The sequence below is a fragment of the Gobio gobio genome (assembly GCF_949357685.1).
Source record: "Gobio gobio genome assembly, chromosome: 6".
Lineage (NCBI taxonomy): Eukaryota > Metazoa > Chordata > Actinopteri > Cypriniformes > Gobionidae > Gobio > Gobio gobio.
The window spans coordinates 29070912-29094866 of NC_137102.1; the positions used below are offsets into that span (position 1 = coordinate 29070912).

At 46.9% G+C, this 23955-nt stretch overlaps 1 protein-coding gene across 2 annotated transcripts in view; it reads left to right on the forward strand.

The window, feature by feature from the left end:
• Positions 1-23955, forward strand: part of pik3r3a (phosphoinositide-3-kinase, regulatory subunit 3a (gamma)) — a 35833-nt gene that overhangs the window by 5561 nt on the left and 6317 nt on the right. For both annotated transcript variants that reach the window (XM_079820312.1, XM_079820311.1), the window contains exons 4-6: positions 9356-9536; positions 9656-9778; positions 9891-10006. In XM_079820312.1, the coding sequence (XP_079676438.1) occupies positions 9356-9536; positions 9656-9778; positions 9891-10006 (420 nt within the window). The remainder of the gene's footprint in view (positions 1-9355; positions 9537-9655; positions 9779-9890; positions 10007-23955) is intronic.

Below are 23955 nucleotides of genomic sequence, written 5' to 3' on the forward strand. Positions count from 1 at the left end.
TGAAATTTAAAAAATGTGATGATACCAGCATTTCTGTCGTACCGGTAGTACCGACTCCCGAGTATATTCGGTACCCGCAGCTGCGTTCAGTCGCTTCCGTGTTAATCTACGAGCAGGGCAGACTGTAGCCGAATATATAGTAGCATCTGTGAATATTAAACTGCAAAATACTATTTAAATACTCCTGTAAATTCTGCGTCTGTGTGGATGACGGGCGCAGATGCGCGGGCACGCGGTCGTTCGCTGTCTTTGTAGTCTCTGCCGTGTGTCACTATATGAGGACACGAAAGCATAAACCATCACTTCATGAGAAGTTACCGTTTAATTTTAGAAAACTGTCATATCATGAACACAGACACTCAAAGGTCTTCACCGCAACCCGTCAAAATAAAAGTTTGGTTTAATGTGAAGAAATTGACAGAATATATTAGGCTACCGTTGTAGCCTATAGTTGATTTAGCTACTTCTCTATATAATAACAATACATCTCTACTAAGAATAATAATTATGCCTAGATGGTTGCTTATTTTTCACTTGCTTTGTTGTAAAGAGATTATTTTGTGATTAATATATAATTTTTTTTTATATTCCTAGATTTATTTATTGCACTGTTTTTATACAGTTATATTGTCTTTTTCGCTTGAGAAAAATAAATAATATTACTGTCAAATGCATGTCAGATAATAAAAGTACTGTAATAAATACAGTAGTTCACTGTATGTATTTGTTCATATTTTATTAAGGGATAAGTCTGAAGTACACCATAAAATAATTCTAACAATTCATACAGAGCTAGTAGTATATACAGCTGTATATACAGATACACACCCAGGTATCGGATTAGTACTCTGTATCGGCTGATACCCTGAGCCCAGGTACAAAAGTGGTCAGAACGAAAGTGGTAGATATGTTACTTGTTCAGATGACATTTTCCAAACGTATTATTTTGGTTGTACATCCAAGACATAGTATCTGTAATTCCGAAGTACAGTATCCACACCGGCCCGGTGATGAACAGTGTTGGGCACGTTACTTTAAAAAAGTAATTAGTTATAGTTACTAGTTCTCTTACGAGAGGTTCTCTCGTATTGCGTAAGTTTCCTTACGCATCGGGAAAGTATTCTTTCTTCGAGATTTCTGAAAAACCCAAAATTATCCTTAATTTTGTAACATTGTCAACGCAGTGCGGCAGCCTGGCAGACCATAGCAGGCTATTCCAGCGTGCTATTGGCTGCTCTGCTGGCAACTGCAGCAGCCTATCGGTGAGCCTGCGTGACGTGGCGACCAATGAGGGCGCTTCGCGCCCACCTGGCTTCATTTGCCTACAGGTGGGGCGTGGCCACGTGTATATAAGCAGGGCTCACGGGCTGCATAGTCGATTTTCTTTTCTTCAGCGAAGCCCTTCGCATCGCTGGATCTGGAACCCGCCGCCGTGATCGTGCAGACGAGCAAGCAGAGGACAGCGCCTGAAGAAGCCGGCAGCATCACGCCACCTTCAGCCATCAGTGCCTGCTCTGCTATCCGGCAGCCCATATCCTTTTCACGCTCAAGTGTTGTCGCCGCTGCGTCACACTTTCTCAAAAAGAGCCGAGCGTTTGTTCCAAAATGTCTCGTTCCACCTGCGGCTCGTGTCACGCGCAGCTCAGTTCCGGGGACCGCCATGTGATCTGCGCTCTCTGCCTGGGCCTTGATCACGCTGCCGCCGCACTTCAAGCCGGCGGATGCCCAGAGTGCGAGGAACTGACGATGTCGACCCTGCGGGCTCGACTTGCTCAGTTCGATGACGACATCCCTCCAGTCCCTGCTATGCCGCGCAGAAAGAAGTGCCGCTCGCAGCGGACTCCGGAGTTCGCTGAGAGAAGCTCGCCGGAACCCTTCCCGCCCGCTTCACTCTCGCCTTCCCCGCCCCCACCCCAGGCCACCATTTCTGTTGCCGCCTCCGGGGATGAGGCGGATGCGGCCGCGGAACGCGCCGACAGCTGCTCCATCATGGCTTCCGACAGCGAGGACTGGTCTTCCGCGACCTCTTCAGTCCGGGGCTCCGGACGCTCTCGAGCGGGTGAGGACGCCGAACTGTTGCGCCTTCTCACCCGGGCTGTCGAGCAGCTAGGCCGCGAATGGGCCCCGCCCAAGGTGGCAGCGCCGAACCGACTTGACGGATGCTTCCTAAACAGTCGCCGCCGTGCGCCCAAGTCCAGGACTGCACCTTTTCTGCCAGAGCTTCACGAGGAGCTCGCGAAGTCCTGGAACGCGCCATTCTCCGCGAGGGTCTCGTCTCAGGCTTCTTCGACGCTCTCACAAGTTGACGGCGCGGCTGAGAAAGGCTACATTGCTATCCCTCCGGTGGAAGAGGTGGTCGCAGCGCACCTTTGCCCGCCTTCTGGTTGGCGCTCAAAGGCTGCCCTCAGGCTAAGGCCTGCAGAGTGACGTCATCGCTGATCGGCCGCGCTTTCGCTGCCTCCGGTCAAGCTGCATCTGCTCTGCACTCTATGGCCGTGCTGCAAATCCTCCAAGCCAATCTCCTCCGCGACCTGGACGAGAAGAGCTGTGACGCTGAGTTGATCACGGATTTGCGAAGCGCGACGGATCTCTCCCTCCGCGCTACCAAGACCGCAGCACAGGCCCTCGGACGCTCTATGGCCTCCCTCACGGTAGCTGAGCGCCACCTCTGGCTCACGCTCGGGGACATGCGAGAAACAGAGCGCGCGGCCTTCCTAAACGCCCCGCTCTCCCCGTCTGGGCTCTTTGGACCAGCGGTCAAGGGGATCGTCGATCGTTTCTCTGAAGTGCAGAAAACGACGCAGGCCATGAACCTCTTCCTGCCTCGACGCCCCGGCGCCAGCAATAGCTCCGTTGCTCGCCGTGCTCGCGACCAGCCAGCACCGAGCTCCGTGCAGCGCCCAGCGCGGCCCCCTTCGTCTCAACGAAGACCGAGCGTCCGCCCCAGATCGCGCTCTTCCAGCCGTGGTAAGCCGCCTCCCCCTCGGAGCCCCCGGCCTAGGATCGCGCTGAAGTCCGAGCCTCCAAAGTCCTCCTAGCCAGAGGCAAGAAACGACGGTTAAGTCCCGCCGCGGCCGGACTACCGTCAAAACTCTCTTTCCTGTCAGCCCCCACCACTGTGGCTGTTGCAGATGGATTTCACGCAGCCAACGAGCCGGCAAAAATGCCCTCTCGCCTGTCAATAACCGCCGTTTTTACGGCGAACCAGAGAAATCACAAAAGTTGCATTATTTCTGGTTGCTCGGCTCACGCCGTATGTGTTTCAAATGCAGTAAATGTGCCCACTTTTCTGTGTTCACCCCTGCACACAAGCACTATAAACCCTGTGTCCCCCACTCACATAAAGCGGCCACCGGCCGCTCGAGTGCTAGAGTTAGGTCACGTGTCCGCTTGTTTGCGTCCACGCCTAGCCACCACACGCGCTGTCACACAGCCACTCTTAACCGGTCATGTTCCACGCGTAAGAGTTGTGCCCGCTCAAACGCGCTCACACATTTTCGCGAACATTATGCCTCAGGCACTACGCGCTGTGCCACACACCATTTGTTCTCCGCCCAGGGTGGCCGGAGCGATGAGTGTAGGGCCACACACAAGCCATTCCCCGCTCAAAGCGGCAGAGATACAGTGTGTAAGGCGGCCAGCCATCGAGAGCGATCGGCTGGCCCACAGCACAGAGAGCGCGCGCACCGCGCCCGCCCCTCCTATACAGGCCGTCAAACCCGCGAAGCGCGGCGTTTCGAGCCCGGAGGCCGTTCTATCCCGTGTGGCACACGCGAAAGCGTGGGAAGCCATTCCAGGTGTATCAGAATGGGTGCTGAGAACAGTGAAGCACAGCTACACTCTGCAGTTCGCTCGCCGCCCTCCGCGCTTCTGTGCACGTACAGAGACGAGAGTGAGCGAGGAAGTAGCACATCTACTTCGAGCGGAGATAGCCACGCTGCTGTGCAAAGGACCCCATTCTATGAGCGAGTCAGGCTTTTACAGCCGGTATTTTCTCGTGCCAAAAAGGGATGGGTCGCTCAGACCGATTCTGGATCTGAGGCGTCTGAACAAAGCTCTTATGAGGAGATCGTTCAAGATGCTCACGACCAAGCAGATCCTCGCGCATATTCGCCCGAGAGACTGGCTAATTTCCCTAGATTTGAAAGATGCATATTTTCAAATCAAGATAACGCCGCGTCACAGGCCATTCTTACGATTCGCCTTCGACGGCCAGGCTTATCAATACACCGTCCTTCCGTTCGGCCTGTCACTAGCACCCCGTACATTTACGAAGTGCATGGACGCGGCCCTCGCTCCCCTGAGAAATCGAGGGATGCGAATATTGAACTACCTGGACGATTGGCTCATCCTGGCGCAATCAGAGGCCGAGCTCCTCGCCCACAGGGCAATGCTGCTCAGCCATCTGGACAGCCTGGGGCTCACGGTCAATTGGACCAAGAGCTCATTAGTGCCCACGCAATCAACCTCATTTCTGGGTTTGAATCTGGACACTGCGGCAATGTCAGCCCGCCTGTCACCCCAACGCGCGCGCCAAGTTCGGCGCATGGCTGCGTACTTCCGGCCGGGCAAAATCGCACCTCTCAAGCTTTTTCAGAGGATGCTGGGACGTATGGCCTCAGCTGCAGCTGTGCTCCAGCTGGGCTTAATGCGCATGTGCCCGCTGCAACGCTGGTTAAACGCCCGAGTGCCTCACAGAGCCTGGGCGTCCGGAGGCTTCAGGATCAGAGTGACTCAGGGCTGCGTTTCAGCCCTAGAGCCCTGGTTAGTAGCCGACTGGTACCAGCGGGGAGTGACAATGGGAGCCATCTCACACCGCAAAGTCATCTCGACGGACGCCTCCACCTCGGGTTGGGGCGCCGTTTTCGAGGGCAGACCGGCCTCGGGCCTCTGGTCGAGCGGAGAAAAACTCCTACACATAAACTGTTTGGAGATGATAGCGGTAGAGAACGCGCTCAAGCAGTTTCTCCCGTTTATACGAGGACACCACGTGTTGGTCCGGTCGGACAATACCACGGTGGTGTCCTACGTGAACCGGCAGGGCGGTGTCAGGTCCAGGTGTCTGGGCAATCTGACGGAACGCCTGCTCGTGTGGGCACACAGCTCGCTGCGCTCGCTGAGAGCTGCGCACGTACCGGGCCACCTCAATGTGGGCCCGGACAAGCTGTCCAGGGGCCTCATTCTCCCAGGAGAATGGTCCCTGCACCCCCAGACAGTCCAGCTGGTATGGCGCCTATTCAGCAGAGCGGAGCTCGACCTCTTTGCAACAAAAGAGAACGCCCGCTGCCCGACGTTTCTGTCCAAAAGTGAGGATGCGCTGTCCCAACCTTGGCCCAGCCTCCCGCTGTATGCTTTCCCGCCGATTTCCCTATTGACCCAGGTCATAGCGAAAATCAGGGAGACGCGCCGCCTGGTGCTCCTTATAGCGCCGCGCTGGGAGAACCAGATTTGGTACCCAGAGCTGGTGAAGCTGTTGCACTCACCCCCCTGGCCAGTTCCGCTGAGAGCAGACCTCCTCTCTCAAGCAGGAGGGTCAGTTTGGCATCCCCATCCAGAGTGATGGTCTCTGCATGTATGGGTGACCAACGGATACACGTTGACCTGCCCGAAGGGGTTATGAACACGATTTCACACTCTAGAGCCCCCTCGACGAGGCGGTTATATAGTTCTAAATGGTCGGTGTTCACTGAGTGGTGTGCTTCCAAGGGATTGGATCCACAGCAATGTGGGGTCCAGCGGGTGCTCTCCTTCCTCCAGGAGCTGTTGGAACTGGGCAGGTCCCCTTCCACGCTCAAAGTGTATGTAGCGGCTATAACAGCGTTCGCTCAGACGACGCTAGGCAGCACGCTAGGAAGGAACGAGCTCATCATCCGTTTCCTCAGAGGAGCCAGACGGATGAATCCCCCGCGGCCCCCATCGGTTCCTATTTGGGATCTGGCCTTGGTCCTAGAGGCCATGAAGGCTCATCCTTTCGAACCGCTCGAGACTGTGGAACCAAGGTTCCTTTCGCTAAAAACCGCGTTCCTGATAGCTCTGGCTTCAGTAAAACACGTGGGGGATCTACACGGACTCTCAGTGAGCCCGACGTGTATGGAGTTCGGCCCAAATGACTCCAAGGTCATTCTTAGGCAGAGGCATGGTTATGTCCCCAAAGCGATAGGCATTCCCTTCAGGGCGCAGATTGTCTCCCTCTCGGCTCTGCCAGCACCCGACGAGGGGGACGGTGGCAATGTCCTCTGCCCTGTCAGGGCATTGAGGGTTTACGTCACACGCTCCGCCGCCTTCAGGCGTTCTGAGCAGCTATTTGTTTCGTTTGGAGGGCGCACTAAAGGTCTCGCCTCCTCGAAACAGACCCTGTCCAGGTGGATAGTGGACGCGATTGCAGTAGCTTACGCCTCCAAACACCTGCAGTGCCCGCTAGGTGTCAGAGCACACTCCACTAGAGGCATGGCCTCTTCGTGGGCTTGGGCCAGAGGGATTTCCATCCACGATATCTGTATGGCGGCAGGCTGGGCCTCCCCGTCTACGTTCGTGAGATTTTACAATCTGGAAGTTCCTGCCTTACAGGCGAAAGTGTTATCAGTTCAATAAGGCTGTTGGTTCTGCCCAGTGATTCTGCGCAGACATAGCTCACATACTGGTAGTAAGTTCGGTACGAGGCTTATGTAAATTTGAAGGAGACCGGCGGTGCCGTTCCCTCATTTACGAAAAGAGCTGTTGTGAGTTTGAAGGTGACCGGCGGTGCCGTTACCTCACTCATATGACAAGATATTGTGAATTTGAAGGCGACCGGCGTTGCCGTTCCCTCATTCATGAGACAAGGTGTGGTGAATTTGAAGGCGACCGGCAGGTGCCGTTCCCTCATTCATAAGACAGGGTGTTGTAACCACCCGTTGTAACCACCCGTCAGTTCGAACGAAGTGTCTGTATATGTGGTGGCCCGTTTTCCTTACCGGCCACCCTGCCCGAGCAGTGTTATGGTCCCCGGTTCCCTGGGATACATATGCTGTACGCGAGGCGCGCACGGCGTTGACAATGTGTTCCCGATGCGTAAGGAAACTTACGCAATACGAGAGAACCTCTCGTAAGAGAACGATACTCGGTTACTTAACGTAACCTCGGTTCTCTCTAGAAGAGGGAACGAGTATTGCGTTCCTTGCCGTGCGCCCCGCGGGCTTTTACGCTTCAGAACTACGAAAACCGAATATGCAGTGAGCCCTGCTTATATACACGTGGCCAGGCCCCACCTGTAGGCAAATTAAGCCAGGTGGGCGCAAAGCGCCCTCATTGGTCGCCACGTCACGCGGGCTCACCGATAGGCTGCTGCAGTTGCCAGCAGAGCAGCCAATAGCACGCTGGAATAGCCTGCTATGGTCTGCCAGGCTGCCGCACTGCGTTGACAATGTTACAAAATTAAGGATAATTTGGGGTTTTTCAGAAATCTCGAAGAAAGAATACTTTCCCGATGCGTAAGGAAACTTACGCAATACTCGTTCCCTCTTCTACAGAGAACCGAGATTATGTTAAGTAACCGAGTATCGTTACTTCTTACAAATAGTAACTGAGTTAGTAACTGAGTTACATCATTATAAAAGTAACTAATTACCAGGGAAAGTAACTAATGTGTTATTTATTTTTTATTTTTTTAATGTTCAAATATGTAAAATAACCCAATATTAAATATGTTAAATGAATGAATTGGACACTAAATAGAATAAATTATTATTATAAAACATCGTACATTAATGTACACTATTGTAATGTTGCTGTGGGACAATGTGAGAGACACCTATCAAATTCAATATATTATTGTAAATATCATCAGTAGACCTACTATAGTGTAAATATTGTGTAAATATCATCAGTAGACCTACTATAGTGTAAATATTGTGTAAATATCATCAGTAGACCTATTATAGTGTAAATATTGTGTAAATATCATCAGTAGACCTACTATAGTGTAAATATTGTGTAAATATCATCAGTAGACCTACTATAGTGTAAATATTGTGTAAATATCATCAGTTGACCTACTATAGTGTAAATATTGTGTAAATATCATCAGTAGACCTACTATAGTGTAAATATTGTGTAAATATTATCAGTAGACCTACTATAGAGTGAATATTGTGTAAATATCATCAGTAGACCTACTATAGTGTAAATATTGTGTAAATATCATCAGTAGACCTACTATAGTGTAAATATTGTGTAAATATCATTAGTAGACCTACTATAGTGTAAATATTATGTAAATATTATCAGTAGACCTACTATAGAGTAAATATTGTGTAATTATTATCAGTAGACCAACTATAGTGTAAATATTATGTAAATAATATCAGTACTTCTTTACTACTCCTTTGGTAGTGCAGCTCACGTTATCACCTGGGTTTTTAGCCACTAGTTTTGTGGCGGCATGTGATGATGTGAGGCGCTTCATTAGATTATAATTACTTGCCACCGCCGTGGAGAGACTCTTTCTTCCTGGGCATAAGCTGCACGTTACATAAACATTCTTACCTTTCACCTCAACGAGGGAAAAGTAGCGCTTATACTTCCAGTTTGCGAAAGCTACCTTTGAAGTCATTGGACTTGCCATCGCTGACTGTGCATATGCGTGTGAGTCATAGTGTGAGTGTGAACCATAGGTGTGAACTCAACCTATCAACCTCAACCTTGTCTCCCACCCACCAATCATCATCAGTTATGTGTACCACCCCACCCACTCCCCAACACGCATGGCTGGCGCGCGCACACACACACACACACACACGTTGCAGGTCTGACTGACAGAGAGCCTTTTCGGATGAAAACCGCTTCAGGGAGCTCAATTATAGTAACGCCGCATTTTTTTCTCAGTAACGCTAACGGCGTTGTAACGGAAGAAACAGTAATTAGTTTGATTACTCGTTACTGAAAAAAGTAATTCCGTTAGTAACGCAGTTTATCTATAACGCCGTTATTCCCAACACTGGTGATGAATGACAGCCACACATACTCCTCAAAACATTAGAGTCATCCACGCTGAGAACCCGTGCCGGTGCACAACCCACGTAAAGATGATAATTCTGCATATAACTGCAATTGCAGGTTTCAAACAGAGATGACGACAAAGAGGCAAAACTAGCAGACTGCAGCTTTAAAGTTAATCTTATGGCTTTGTCACGTATAGCTAATTTCTTCAGAAATATAACAACTTCTTAAGCCGGCAAGTAAGACAGCAAATTGCCAGAGTTTATTTGTCGGCATTTCAACAATGGGCTCTTTTCGCACATGACCTCTACATGGAGAAATAAAATCTAATTTACAGAAAAGGCTGTATGTGTGAAAGCGCTTATTGAAATCCCCACAGGAACAATGGCACCAACAAACTCATCAGGATCTACCATCGAGATGGAAAATTTGGATTCTCTGAGCCTCTGACCTTCAGCTCAGTGCCGGATCTGATATCTTACTACAGGCATAGGAGCTTAGTCCAGTACAACTCTTCCCTGGATGTCACATTGGCTTATCCTGTGTCCCACTGTAACACGGTCAGTACCCTTTCAGTGAATTTCATTGTGAAGATGATCTTAGTTGAAAGGAAGCTTTAGTTAATGTGTTTTTGTCAACAAGGGAATGTCCTTAGTCATTAAGCTTATTGCATGTTCAGGATCAACCTGTGAAGGAAGAGTTTTTGAGCGCAACCAGAGAGAAACTCCAAGAATGTTTAAGACTGTTTCAGAAGACAGCAGAGTATGACCAGCTATATGATGCTTGCTCTACATTATTACAGGTAAGCTTTAGAAAATTATAAAATCTGTGCTGACATAATAGTGTTTGGAAAAATATCAAGGAATGTATATCGAATACATTGCTTTTCTAAGAATTTCCCTGTTGCTTTACAGGAAATCCAAAGGAGAAAATCTTTAGAGCCCGTCAGTATGACAGAGATCTCAAAAGAGCAGTGTTATTCTCAAGAGAACAAGGATTTCCACAGCACAATCCACAGTCATCTGACAGAGTGAGTGCTCATATGATCCAGTGTTTCCCACACAGACTAATTTGTGGCAGTGCGCCACAGAATCAACACCGGCCGCCATATATTGTGCGTCGTTATTCATTAACTTTTTTAAATCTCACGCCAAACTGCCAAACCTGCTTTTGGTATGAAATTCTAAGCTTTTAAAATTGAATACGAAATTCAAACAATAAATAGATTTTTGGCGCTAATGTGGCATAACAGTTAAAGTCAGAGTTGCGACATGCTCTCATCTCCCGGCGGCGTGCGCATCTTTTAAAAAAACTAATAACACCAAAATGTAAATGTTTTATTTAGTTAAAAATGATAATTATAAATTTAGAAATATTCGCATCATTTCATGGTAAAATGTAATGATTGCATATTCAGTATTTCTCTGTATTTATTTTACATAACTCAGAACAACAAAATAACATTTAAAATGATCTATTTGATTATGAATTTTTTTTTTAACAACATTTATGATACATTATAACACAGAACATAAGCTGGAAACAAGCAGCTCTAAAGTTAAAAAGAGTCACGAACGAAGTTTGGAACCATAAAACAATTACGCCACAAATTTTATATTAAATAAATATATCTATATCGTGCTCGGCTATTTAAGATTCACAGTCAACACAAGTTACTTCTGTTCATCTCGCACAATTTCCACACACGGGTTTGTGGCATTTGCTGCAGGTGTCGTGTGTTTTTTTTTTTTTTTGCAGATTCTCCGCACCTGGCACTGTCTCCGTTTTGGTGTCAGTTGCGGGGGTTGATTTTTCTTTTGGTTGGGACCTTGTGTCAACTGCGATGCTGCCCTTTTTCCCTCCATGAACTCCGCTCTCAGCTCCTCTGCCAGTCGCAGCAGGAACTTCCTCCGGGCAATATTGCTGCTGGTGCACTCCTTGAAGAGGATGTGGGCATTGATTCCAGCAAGGTCGAGGATGTTGCAAAATACAGCCACTGGCCATCTACGCGTACCGCCTTTTACAGAGTATGCCCGTGCCATCTGATCTAGGACATCCACCCCATACTTGGTGTTGTTATAATAGGTCACAGTCTCCAGCTTTGCTTTCGGCCCATCGGTGATGCCCACGCTTGTGTGCACGGAGCTCAAAATGCACACATTCTTCCTCGGCTTTCCCTGGTATATCGTGAGCGTTGCAACCGCACATTTTAGCACTTTTGTGTTATACAACTCCGCTTGCTCTTTTGCGGAGGGGGGCAACTCGCGCTTACTTTTTCCCATAGTGCCAACCAGGCTGGTCTTCATGGCCTGTAAGGCGGTGGCCAGTTTCAGTGAAGTGAAGAAATTATCCGTTGTAATATTTCTTCCCTTGCCCAAGAATGGCTCCGCCAGTTTCAGCTCCACACTCTCTCCCACGAGCTGACCTCTGCTCCGTGCCTCTTCTTTACCCAGAAACGGAGCCCTGTTCAGCATGTATTTCGAACGGACATCAGCAGCAAAATTTTATGCCAAATTTATCAGGCTTATTCCCCATGTACTGAAGAAATCTGCACCGGGCCTTGGTGGTGAACAGCTGCTCATCTATGGTTATGTCGGCACCGGGCTTGTAACAGGCTATGCTGTTCTGAATAAACTTGTTCCAAGTGGCCAATGCCAGGGCAAACCTGTCATCCTGCAGACGCACACGTCAGGTTTCTTTTTTATCGAACCACAGGAATCTCATTATCTCCCTGAAGCGATTTCTGGCTATGGTTTCTTTGAAAAACGGGAAGCCCCATTTCTCCGACCAAAGGCTCCCCAAATCCATGTTCTTCGAACCCTGTGCTCCACGGATATTTAACAGAGCTATGAAGGCTTTCAGTTCAGCCACTGTCAGGTCCCATGAGCTGTCACCACGGTGCTGATGTGCCTCAGCCACAGTGCAGTCCCTGATGCCATTGTCAAACAAACACAGAAAGGCAGTGAGCGCATCTTCAATGTTGCACTTCGCGTGTGCGGTGGGACCAAGCCTGTAGTGCTCCTGTCAGAAATTGAAGCTTCCGCGCCTCGATCGCCCCCCGGTGGCCGGTCCCAGTATAGCTCCTAAACCCCACCCCTCAATGTATTTGAATGGGCGCGAGACACACTAAACAATTGAATTACACTTCAAATAATTGTTTCCTAAAGATGGTTTCTGTCATTTTAGGCAGTTTTTATTACAATAATTTCATTTCAAGTGTTCGTTTTTTAAATAAGTTTAGTTTTAGTGAGTTATTTGATGCTATAAAAACGGGGGGTGTGACGTCATGATTGACAGCTGAGATTGACGGCTTCTCTGAGTGAAGTTGTCACTGAGGCACTAACGGACTTTTTTCTGGATTTTTGGGAGGAGATTGGAGCTTTAGCTTCAATTTCTACATTTCCATAACTGTTTATTTCACACCAACATAATGAATTGTTCTGCATCTGCGAGAGTGTGGGCGGGCTTTTGATAATCGCGCCTCTACTTCCTGTTCTCTACTGCGCAACTCCGGTCCCGAGATCGCTACTGCGCAAACTCGGTCCCAAGATGTCAGCGCCGTGAGCGGGCCTATGAAAGCTTCAACTTTGGTCAGCGGAAGTCAATGAAGTCGCGTCATCCATAATTTTTTTACGGTCTATGGGTGGGACCAGCAGCTTCAATCAGAACATTTTGGCTCTGCCTTCTCCCTGGACGTTTAGATGACTGAAGGATGGTCCACACTATCCCATTCTTTCCCTTTTCCACAGCCACCTCCGGCCGAGATGACTCTAAGGGCAGGCTGAGCACTCCAGCTGGCTCAAGTGCAGGTACTGGTTCGGGAAGGCGTAGGACAACAATATAATACTACTAATAATAATAATAACAAAAATATAATAATAATAATATCACAATAATAATAATATTCTAATAACAATAACAATTACGTTAGGATGATAGTAATATTCTAATAATAATAATAATTTTATAATATTATAATATAATAAAATAATAATAATATGAACAGCAGAACTAGTAAATATGGGCATCCAAGTTTACCTGGAACGTCAGCTGTGAATGGAACATCTGGTTCCCTAATCTCCGAGGAAGGTAGCCACCTCTTTTTCCTTTTTCCGGACTTTGACTCACTCTCTGATGAGGATGAACTGTTGTCTTGCACCCAGGAAAGGTCGCTGTCACTTTCCACCTCAGACAGCGCCCCTGCATCAGAGTCATCACTGTCCAGATTGTGAAGCATTTCCAAGGCCATGGCAAAAGTCATATTTCTCTTCATTCTATTATTTGTATTAGACATTTTATAAACGCTCCCTAAAACTCTTTATAAATCTATTTTTTAAAAGGCAATAATAATTTGTAGTCCAAGAATTTGTATTTATAATCAAATGAGCATATGCTAATAGTAGCCTACTGGAGACGCTGACAGAGACAATAAACCGCGGGAAAGAACAATAGAATCGTGCGAGATTTAGAGCGGTCAATATGACCGTTATGGCTTTAATAGGTAGAAATTAGGGGTGTAACGACTCGTTTTAACAACGATTCGATTCGTATCACGATTTGAGGTTGTCGATACGATTCAAGGACGATATTGGTTCATTTAGAACATTACGATCCGAAACGATTCAGTGACTTGAAATCGATTCAGTAACTTTTTAGCCAAAAATTGTGTGACTGAAATAAATATCTGGATACTGGTCAGTGCAGGTGAAGTTTCCTAGATTCCTGTTGTTTCTTGTAAGGGAATCAGGTATCAATTAATTATGGATATAAACAAACAAGTAAACAACAATTAATGGAAAATGCATTCACATTTTATTTGAATAAAGTGCAACCAACAGTTTAGGTTGAATTAACAGGAAGTTAACCTTTTCTGCTCTCATTTTCAATATTCAATACATTTTCAATAAAATCACAGTAAGTGCAACCAACATTTCAACAGTAGGTTAACCTGCTACTTCTGCTTTTGTTTTCCAACATAAAAATATTACAATATTAATATCAAAAATAAAGTGCAACTAACTTCTCTTCAGGTTTAATTAATAGTAGGTTTACCTGCTACTTTTCCTGTTGTTTTTCAACATTAAAATAATACAAATACAATATTATTATCAAAAATAAAGTGCAACCAACATTTCTTCAGGTTGAATAAACTGGCTGAACCTGCTACTACTCTCAGTTTAATAAACAAACAATATTTAACAAAAGATAAAATGTAAACAACTACTCTTCATTGACTCTACAGATTTTTTTTTTTTCAAAAATATCAACTGATCAACATGATCTGACCGCAGAACACTTCTCTGTGCGTTCACTATGTCGCCAGCAGTATTAAAAACTCACTCTACTGGCACACTGGTGCCAGGAATGCACAGGTAACATTTAGCAAGGGTTGAAAGTACAGGTAGCTCTTTCTCCTGGTGGCTTGATAATTTCTCGCTCATTGGCTTCTCCTCTGCCATACGCCATGCTATGTTTTGTTTTCTTTGCGCTGCTGCTGGTGCGTGGCGATGATGTCACAGATAGGCAGACTGAATCGAGTAACGTTTAACGCCTTTATCATTAAAAGTGCTAAGAAAAAACATCCATATAAAGTCTGACGTGATTAAATCAAATGCTTTATTTCCTATTATCGATACAATCGATTGATTACCTTTTAAAACGATGTTAGATCGATATATGTCGTCCGGAAGGCCAACTTGCCGAGCACAGATCGATGTAGTTAGATCATAGGAATATAAATCGATACATCGATGTAGTAGATGAATCGTTACACCCCTAGTAGAAATGCTCATAATTTGTTTGCCTTTTATGTAATTTATATAAAATCTATTGTAAGTAAAAATAGAAACACTTTTAGGAATAGTCACAAATCAGCAAGATTGTATTTTTTTATTCAACAAAGTTATTGTACATATACATTTCAAAACGGTCATTTTGACCGTCATGGCAGTTCTAGTGTTAAATGTGAAATTTAAAAAATTTAATAACTTGCATCCTAATATTTTTAATGATACTTATATATAAGCGAACACAAGTGAATATTAATGAATGCAAGCTAATATAAATTAACCTAGGAAATAGTGCTAAAAAGACAAACTTATTTTTCCTTATGCACAGTAGGCTATATACATACGAACTGATACTGAATCAAGATCGAAATCGATTTTTGTGCCAATCACCAACACTCCTGTCCCCCATCCCATCCCATTCACCCACCACCACAAATTGGTTTCTAATCTGTGGGAAACACTGTGATCTATATGTTTTACTTGCGATAACAGCAGTTCCCTTTCGAGGGAACTCGCACTGCGTCAGAACAACGAATTTGGGGATGCTCCCTAAGCAACAGCGTATTTGAAGTCTGAATGAAACTATACCAATCCTGATTGGTGTTGCGTCATGACGTAGATGTGACGACATACCCGGAAGATACATAAGGGGGGCCGGCGCATAGTAACGGCAGTTATCGCTCTTCAGCATAGCGCTCTCTGTCATACTGTCTGTCTATTTATTGTTGTCTGTCAAAAAAGCAAAAAGAAATATAAAGTGTGTGAGAATGGCGACTCAAAAAGATTTCAAGCAGTGTGTGTTCATCCGTGTCCCTGTTTCATGTCAGGCTCGGACACATACTCGCTTTGTGTTGAGTGCCTGGGTGTTCAGCATGCTAGGGCGGCTCTTGAGGGAGCCGCCTGTGAGCATTGTGTGAAGCTGACACTCAGGCTGCTTCACTCTCGGCTGGCCGTGTTCGATGAAGCCGGCCAGCCCTGTGGTTCTGGACCCGCGGTCGCTGTGGCAGCTCGGCGTCGCAGATCATGGGGCTCACAAATGGACGTGTCAGCGAGGTTTGGGACTGCTGAGGCACTTTCCCACTCCTCGTCTGACAGTTCAGATATTCTCCCTCCCTGTGTGGAAGCCCGCGCTGCGGCTTCTTCCCCCGGGGTGGAGAATCCGATGTTCACGCTCTCTGGTTCCGAGGAACCGGATGAGTTTGACATGGAGGCGGGTGGTGAAGCACTGAGTGTGTCGTCACTTCATCCACCCGCTCAAGAGGAGCTGGTAGAGGTGTTAACCCGTGCGGTAGCTAAATTAAAGATCGAGTGGCCACAAGAAACGCAGGAAATCCAGAGGCCCAGTAGGCTGGACAATCGCTTTCTTACTCGCCAGGTTCAATCACCTCGCCGGGGCTTGCCGTTTTTCCCTAACTTGCACAATGAATTGGAAGAAGCCTTATTCAGCGCGTGTTTCCAATCCCCCACTGTTGGATTATGCCAACGTGCTGGGGGCACGCAAGGCTGGCTATGGGACAATGCCTCGGGTGGAGGAAGCTCTCGCAAGCTATCTTTCGCCCGATTCTGCATCATCCCTAAAAGCCCGGGCAGAGCTTATATGGTGGCTGGGCGGGCTGGTAGTACCCTGCACACACTATCCATATTGCAGGCTGACCTCCTGAAAGAGCTTGATGAGGGCGAGGGTCCCTCTCCGGAGGATGTACTGGAACTCCGGAAGGCTGCTGATTTGTCTCTCCGCATCACCAAGGAGACGGCCTGTGCTATCGGCCGCTCCATGGCATCTATGGTGACTGTGGAGAGACACCTGTGGCTGAATTTATCGGGGATGAAGGAGAAGGATTAAACCTTCCTCCTAGACTCCCCGATTTCGCCTTCTGGTCTGTTCGGCGACGCCGTTAACACCGTCATCGACAGATTTCAGGAGGTGAAAAAACAGTCAGCAGCTTTCCGCCAGTATCTCCCTCGCCGCTCAAAGCCTGGGAAGGCTGCCCCCAGCACACCGGCAGCTCCTCGCACCGGCAGGTGCAGAAAGAGAGCGTTGCCTCTAGAGCCCCTCCTCCGGGAGCTTGGCAACAGAGGCGGTGCTCTCACCAGCAGTCTTCCGCGCCCAAGGGTGATCTGAGGAACGTCCTTCAGGCTAGGAAGGCTGTTGGGAAGAAGTCCTAGCTTCGGCTGGGCTTCTAAGAGCGGTCCCCCTCCGAGGTCTGAGAGGAAGTCTGGGTTCTACAGCCGGTACTTTATAGTTCCCAAAAAGGATGGAGGGCTGTGTCCTATTCTAGATCTGAGATATTTGAATCGGTCTCTGAGGAGGTTCAGATTAAAAATGCTCACCATTCCCATCATTGTTGGTCAGATCCAGTCCAAGGACTGGTTTGTCACGATAGATCTGAAAGACGCGTATATCCATATATCCATCCTTCCATGTCACAGGAAGTTCTTGAGGTTCCCTTTCGGGGCGAGGCGTACCAATATCGAGTGCTTCCCTTCGGCCTAGCTTTCCCCACGCACATTCACGAAGTGCATGGATGCAGCTCTGGCTCCATTGAGACTCCAGGGCATCCGTGTGCTGAATGATATCGACGACTGGCTCATATTGGCCCAGGCAGTTCGGCATCGAGATGTCGTTCTGGCCCACATACAGTGCTTGGGGCTGAGACTCAACACGAAAAAGAGTGTGTTGACACCCTCCCAGAGAACCACGTTCCTGGGGATTGTATGGGACTCGAATACGATGCGGGCACAAATGTCCCCCGCGCGAGTCAAGACCATGCTGGCGATGGTCTCATGCTGCGTTCACACCAAACGCGAATAGAGCATCTGGCGCGAGTGATTTCAATGTTAAGTCAATGGAAAGGCGCGTTGACGCGCGTCTGGAGGTCTCGCGGCGAAGGACGCGAATCCGCCTCATTCGCGCGTCCAGTTCGCGCGAATTGGACGTGAATTGAGCGTCTTGCGCGACACGCGCGTTACACGCGAATGGTGCTTTTGTGCATTCACGCGTTTGAAGCAAATTCGCGTCTGACGCCCGAGTTGAAAAATTTGAACTTTGGTGTCAATTCGCGCCGCGTTAACCAATCAGGAGCCTGCTTGCTGCTGTCACGTGGTAAAGTGACGTGTATGAGAAACCCTGCATAAATTAAAAATAGTACTATTGTGTCACAAAGTGTAGTTTTAAGAATTTTTCAGGTGGGAATGTAGTTGTTTAAAGCTCAAATCTGTGGTTTATTTATAAAGAGAGCGCCTATTTAAAAAAAATAATCTTGTGTTTTTGGAGTTATGAGATCCAGGCGATCACCGGGCAATCACTGCTCATAACCCCGGCGAAGGCAGCCTTTCCTCGGCCAGTCCTTCTGGCGTCTGCCGCTGGCTCTGATGTCCTGTAGTGGTTCGTTTTGTGTAAATCTAACGGCCGAGCTTTGCTCTCATGAATCTATAATTTGTTGTCTGCCAAATCGTTTTGACTGAGGGCAAAGAGAAGTTTCATAACTTTATATTTTAAGGATATTTAAATATACATGTAGTGAAGATAATACACAGTTGCCTGGACCACATTTGTGTGGCTATTAATGCTTAATATATATGTTTAATGAAAATGTAAAGAGGCAGAGTGCTGTTTTATGACATATTTCTCCTGGAGTGCCTTGAACGCGCGTCAATTTCGCTTCAAACGCTCGATTTCTACGCGCGTCCATTTCTCTGCGGACGCACGAATGCATTCAAAATGTTCGCGCGTGAAACTAGACGCGGTAGACGCGATTTTGACGCTCAATTCGCGTTTGGTGTAAGTGCAGCATCAGGAATAAGGCTAGGCCACAGCATCACTGTAAAGCACTTTCAAAAGTTGCTGGGGCACATGGCGGCAGCGTCCAACGTGATACCTTTTGGCCTGCTACACATGAGACCCCTACAGTGGTGACTGAAAACCAAGGGGTTTTTCCACAGAGGGAATCCATTCCGTATGATCAGGGTAACGCGCAGATGCCTTCGTTCCCTAGTCATATGGAAGAAACCTTGGTTTCTGTCCCAGGTGCCAGTGTTGGGAGCGTCCTGTTGCCGGAGTTTTTTCCCGGACCTCCGTGGTCACCATGTCCTGGTACGAACAGACAACACAGCAGTCGTTTCGTACCTCAATCGTCAGGGGGGTCTGAGGTCGCGCCCTCTGTGCAGACTGGCGCATCACATCCTCCTGTGGTCCCAAGGGAAACTGTTGTCACTCAGGGCAATGTATGTCCCGGGGGTCCAAAATCAGGGAGCAGACATCCTGTCGAGGCAGGGGCTGAGGACCGGGGAGTGGCGGCTCCACCCAGAGGTGGTGGAGGCCATGTGCGAGAGGTTCGGCCCAGTGGAAGTGGATCTGTTTGCGTCTCGAGAGACGTCACCCTGCCCACTGTGGTTTTCTCTCACGCATCCAGCCCCGCTGGCGATGGTCAGATGTGATGTGATGACAGATGTGATTGAGACCTTGCTCAGTTCCAGGGCTCCGTCTACAAGGAGACTGTACAGCCTCAAGTGGAATGTGTTTGCCACTTGGTGCAGGGAGCGTGAGGTGGACCCAGTTTACTGCCCAGTGGCTTCAGTGCCGGAGTTCCTCCAAAATCGCTTCTCTGCGGGTCTTACCCTGTCCAAACTCAAGCTGTACGTGGCTGCCATTGGGGCTTTCCACGCTCCTGTGAGTGATGGACCTTTCGGTAGGCACCATCTGGTTGTATGGTTCCTCCGTGGGGCTCGGAGGATGAGGCCTGCAGCTCGTTCCAGAGTTCCAACTTGGGATCTGGCAGTGGTACTTGAAGGTTTGGCTGAGGCCCCCTTTGAGCCACTGGAGTCGGCTGAGGCAAAGAACCTGACCCTTAAGGTGGCTTTTCTCCTTTCTATCACTTCTCTGAGGAGAATGGGGGACCTCCAGGCCTTGGCGGTGACACAGACTTGCCTGGAGTTCGCCCCAGGCGGAGTTAAGGCCATCTAACATCCTAAGCCGGGTTATGTGCCCAAGGTGCCATCTAGTGTGGCCAGATCATTGGTTCTTCAGGCCTTCCATCCTCCGCCTCACGGGACGGCAGAAGAAGGTAGACTTCACCTGCTCTGCCCGGTCAGAGCTCTTAAAATATATTTGGAGAAGTCTGCGCAGTGGAGGAAATCAGAACAGCTATTAGTGTGCTTTGGTACACCCAAGAAAGGGCTGCCTGCTTCTACTCCGACAATCAGCAACTGGCTTGTCCAGGCAATAGCCACTGCCTATCAGGTGTGCAATTTGCCTTCACCTATGGCTGTGAGGGCTCATTCCACCCGGGGCATGGCCTCCTCGGTGGCCCTCCTTTCTGGAGTCCCGATGCAGGATATCTGCGAGGCGGCTGGGTGGGCTACCCCACACACTTTTATACGATTTTACAGGTTACACCTCCCTACGACGCCCGGCGCTAGGGTGCTCCAGTCCTAGTTGTGCCTGGTCTCTAGCTTCACAATAGGGCAGGCATGACCCTCGGTGTGGCCTAGTGGGTACTCGTTCCCCAAATTCGTCGTTCCGACGCAGTGCGAGTTCCCTCAAAAGGGAACGGCTCGGGTTATGTCTATAACCCTTGTTCCCTGAGAACACCTCGTCACGCCTGGAGCGCATGCTTCATCGCGATAATTGCCGTTACTATGCGCCGGCCCCCCTTATGTATCTTCCGGGAATGCCGTCACATCTATGTCATGATGCAACATGCTACGTTTGGAGCATCCCCAAATTCGTCGTTCCGACGCAGTGCTCGTTCCCTTTCTCAGGGAACAAGGGTTATAGACATAACCCGAGCCGTACTGAAAGAGCACCCTAGGAATTAAAGGGATAGTTCACTAATAAATGAAAACGCAGTCGTCATTTACACCATTTACTCATTTACTCAAGTTGTTCCAAACCTGTAAGAGTTTCTTTCTTATGTTGAACACGAAAGAAGATATTTGGAAGAATGTTGTAACCAAACAGTTGATTGGCCTCATTGACTTCCAATGTCCACTATGGAAGTCAATGGGGCCCATCAAATTTTTGGTTACCGACATTCTTCAAAATATCTTCTTTCGTTCTCCAGAGCTGCTCTGAGAGTCACTTCATCTGCATTTCATCATTTCATTTGAGAAAAACTATCGTCATATACACAGAAACGCACGACAACCTGTCAAAGTTAAAGGTTGGTTTGATTTGGAGAAATTGTGACAGAAATATATTTTACTAATATAAAGAATGTATTTTAATAATAAAAATAGAAGTAGTAATAAAATGATTTAAACTTTATTTTTAAAGAATGTAACACAATTTTTCTTGTTTTAATTTTAATATAAATGTTGAGTAGAACTTTGTTTGCCAAAGCTAAAAGGAATTGTTACATTTTCATTTGATTACATTTTAAAAGATTAATTCAACTGTTAATTAGGGCTGGGACGGTTACCGCAATACCGCGGTCACGTGACATCTACCGCGGGTCTGAAATCGTCACCGCCATCACCGCAAAAAAAACAAAAAACATTGCCCTGCACATGTGTGCACGTTGTGTCTAATTCCATGGATTCGTTGATTCTGTTGTGAACTTCTGTTGTTTCTTGAAGTAGAGACCAGGAGAACTTGGATAGGTTTTTCAGCAGGATTCTTTATTGAGAAAAACGTGCTGTCTTTCCGCTGAGGTTCCAAGTCTGACTAAAGCCAGTTGAACATTGTATTTTATATAGATTTCAAGGGGAGGGATTATACAGCAGGGGAGGAGACATAGGAAAATAGAGACACACCCCAAACATTCCTGTCTCATCAGCCGTAATTCAATCAGCATAACAGTGTCATTCAAATGCATAGATGCTAATCCAATCACTCAGGCAGTATTGCTCTAAACTTGTCATGGTAAATAGTCAGGAAGTGCATAAAGACAAAAGACTTAATGTCTCAACCACTTACACAGCCTGACGTAATCTCCTTAGAATTTCCTCAAGTTTACTTCAAAATGTAAAACACAAATATAGATAATGTTTTCAGTTATATTCTATTACATTGGAACCTAGATATAACAATGTATAAATTTGTAATCCCACAATCCCCCCTTTGGGAGTTCTAATAACGCACATAATACAAATTTAAACCTTCATCAGTCCATTCTATAGCTTATGTTTGTTAACATAAGCCCCATCGTCTAGTCATGTAACTTGGAAAAAGTTACAGGCACATATCACTTTCTCTGCGTTGATTGTCTGTAGTGACGAATGACATGTTGACACAGAAACACACATGCCACTAGGGTCCGTGTAGTTAATTACGGGTAATATTCTTTTGTGGTTGGAACAGTCCTTGTGAGTCCTTTGTTGACCTTACAGGTTTCTGAACCATGAAGAATTATCTTCAGTCATCTGATGTAATTTGCTGAAAGATCAAGAATGTCTTGTTGGATTTTGTTCAAGAGTCCTTGACCACCATGTTTGTGCATAAGTGAGTCCTTGAATGCAGCCATCTTCTTTGTTAGTGGTAGGAGAGCAACCAGGGTGCACCTGCCATTGAATTGGCTGAGCAGGATGTTATATACAGACGTTCATCCCATCATGTGCCACCCATGGGATTCCTGCTCCTACTGAAGGCAGGTGTGGCATGCAAATGTTCTTTCCAGCAAAGAAGGTGTTTCTTGGCACATGCATCAGCTCTAAGAATATGTTGTTTCTGAAGTCTACACTTTGTGCGATGTCCATGATGAGTAGTAGCAAGGCAATCTTGATCATGTTGATGGAAGACTGAAGTTCCCGTAGATTATTCTCTGCGTTGTGTATTTTTTTTTCTTCTTCTTCTTGAAAGGTTGACTCAGTAGTGGGTCTGGTTGTCCTTCAGAGGTTGTGGCTTCATACGCAGGTGAGGATCGGTGCGTATGGGTCTGGGAACAGCCTTCAAGTGGTTGTGGCTTCATACGCAGATAAGAAAGTGCGTGCGTATGGGTCTGGGAACAGCCTTCAAGTGGTGTCTGCACAGATTAAGAACGAAAACAAAAGACAACAGAGCAGTATTTGTTCTAAAAGACAGCAAACATCAGGGTTGTCTCATCTGTTCAATCGGAGTCTGCTATTGTTGTTTCTTTCCCTATTTCTTAATTCCTGTGACACCTAAAGAAACAGTGAGGTAAGGATGGACTAGTGGATGGGGAAAGGCCTATAAGGAAGTCTTCACCGCAGGGTTGGCTCCCGAATGCCTGTTGCATTCGGTTCTTTCCTGGGCTCCTCACTGTTCCGTGTCCTATCCTATCCCTTCAATCACTTGAGCTGAACCATCAACAAACAACTCCAATTCTGCATTCTCAATGGGAGTTTCTGCTATTTCATTCGTAGTTGCGTATGTAAGCGTAACACAATCATGAGTCATTTCATCCTCTAACAAAACTTCAGTCATTGCAGACGTACATCAGGATGGGTTCGTGACTGGTGCACGCTGTAAAACAATGTTTGGGGCTGTGACGCTAAATTTCACTGAATCAACAGGCACATCAGATACTGATTGAATGGCTACAGCTGTTTCAAAGAAAGCTTGCAAGTCAGGATAAACGTTATCAGTCTGACTAACTTCATTCACATCAGTTTTCTCTACAGCTTTGTTGAGTTTCAATTTCTTAGTCAAAGAATCTACTTTAGCAGAGAGCTCTTTGTTCTGTTTCTCTAGCTCTGAGATACACTGAGACTGTTGTCTAGCTAGCGCTAAACCAAATTCTCTGTGACCACAAATAATGCCTTTCATATTGTTCTTGCGAATACATGCTCCTAAAACGTTTTTACATTCATCAATCAACCAATTCTTGTCTTGATGGATCTCATATTTCTGAGTTAGTTTTTGTCTAACTTTCTCTGTAACAATTAAATTCATTTGCACTCCTAACTGTGATTTGAAATCACTGTCTGTCCACAAAGGAGCTGCGAGACCACCTTTTTCAGTTGTGGGGGTCAGTCTAGCATTCTTTCTAAACATTTTTGAATTTCTTTGTTACCACACACTCACAAACACTGATTTCTTTGATCATCTCTTTGTTACCACACACTCACAAACACTGACTTCTCTGATCAACAAACTTGTTAACACAGCTCAACTATTGTTAACTTTCTTTGGCAAAACAGAGGACAACACAAATATTAACTAAATGTTAATATTCCCTGCCTAAAACAGAGGCAAAACAATTATTAGCTTGATGCTAATCTTCCCTGCCTG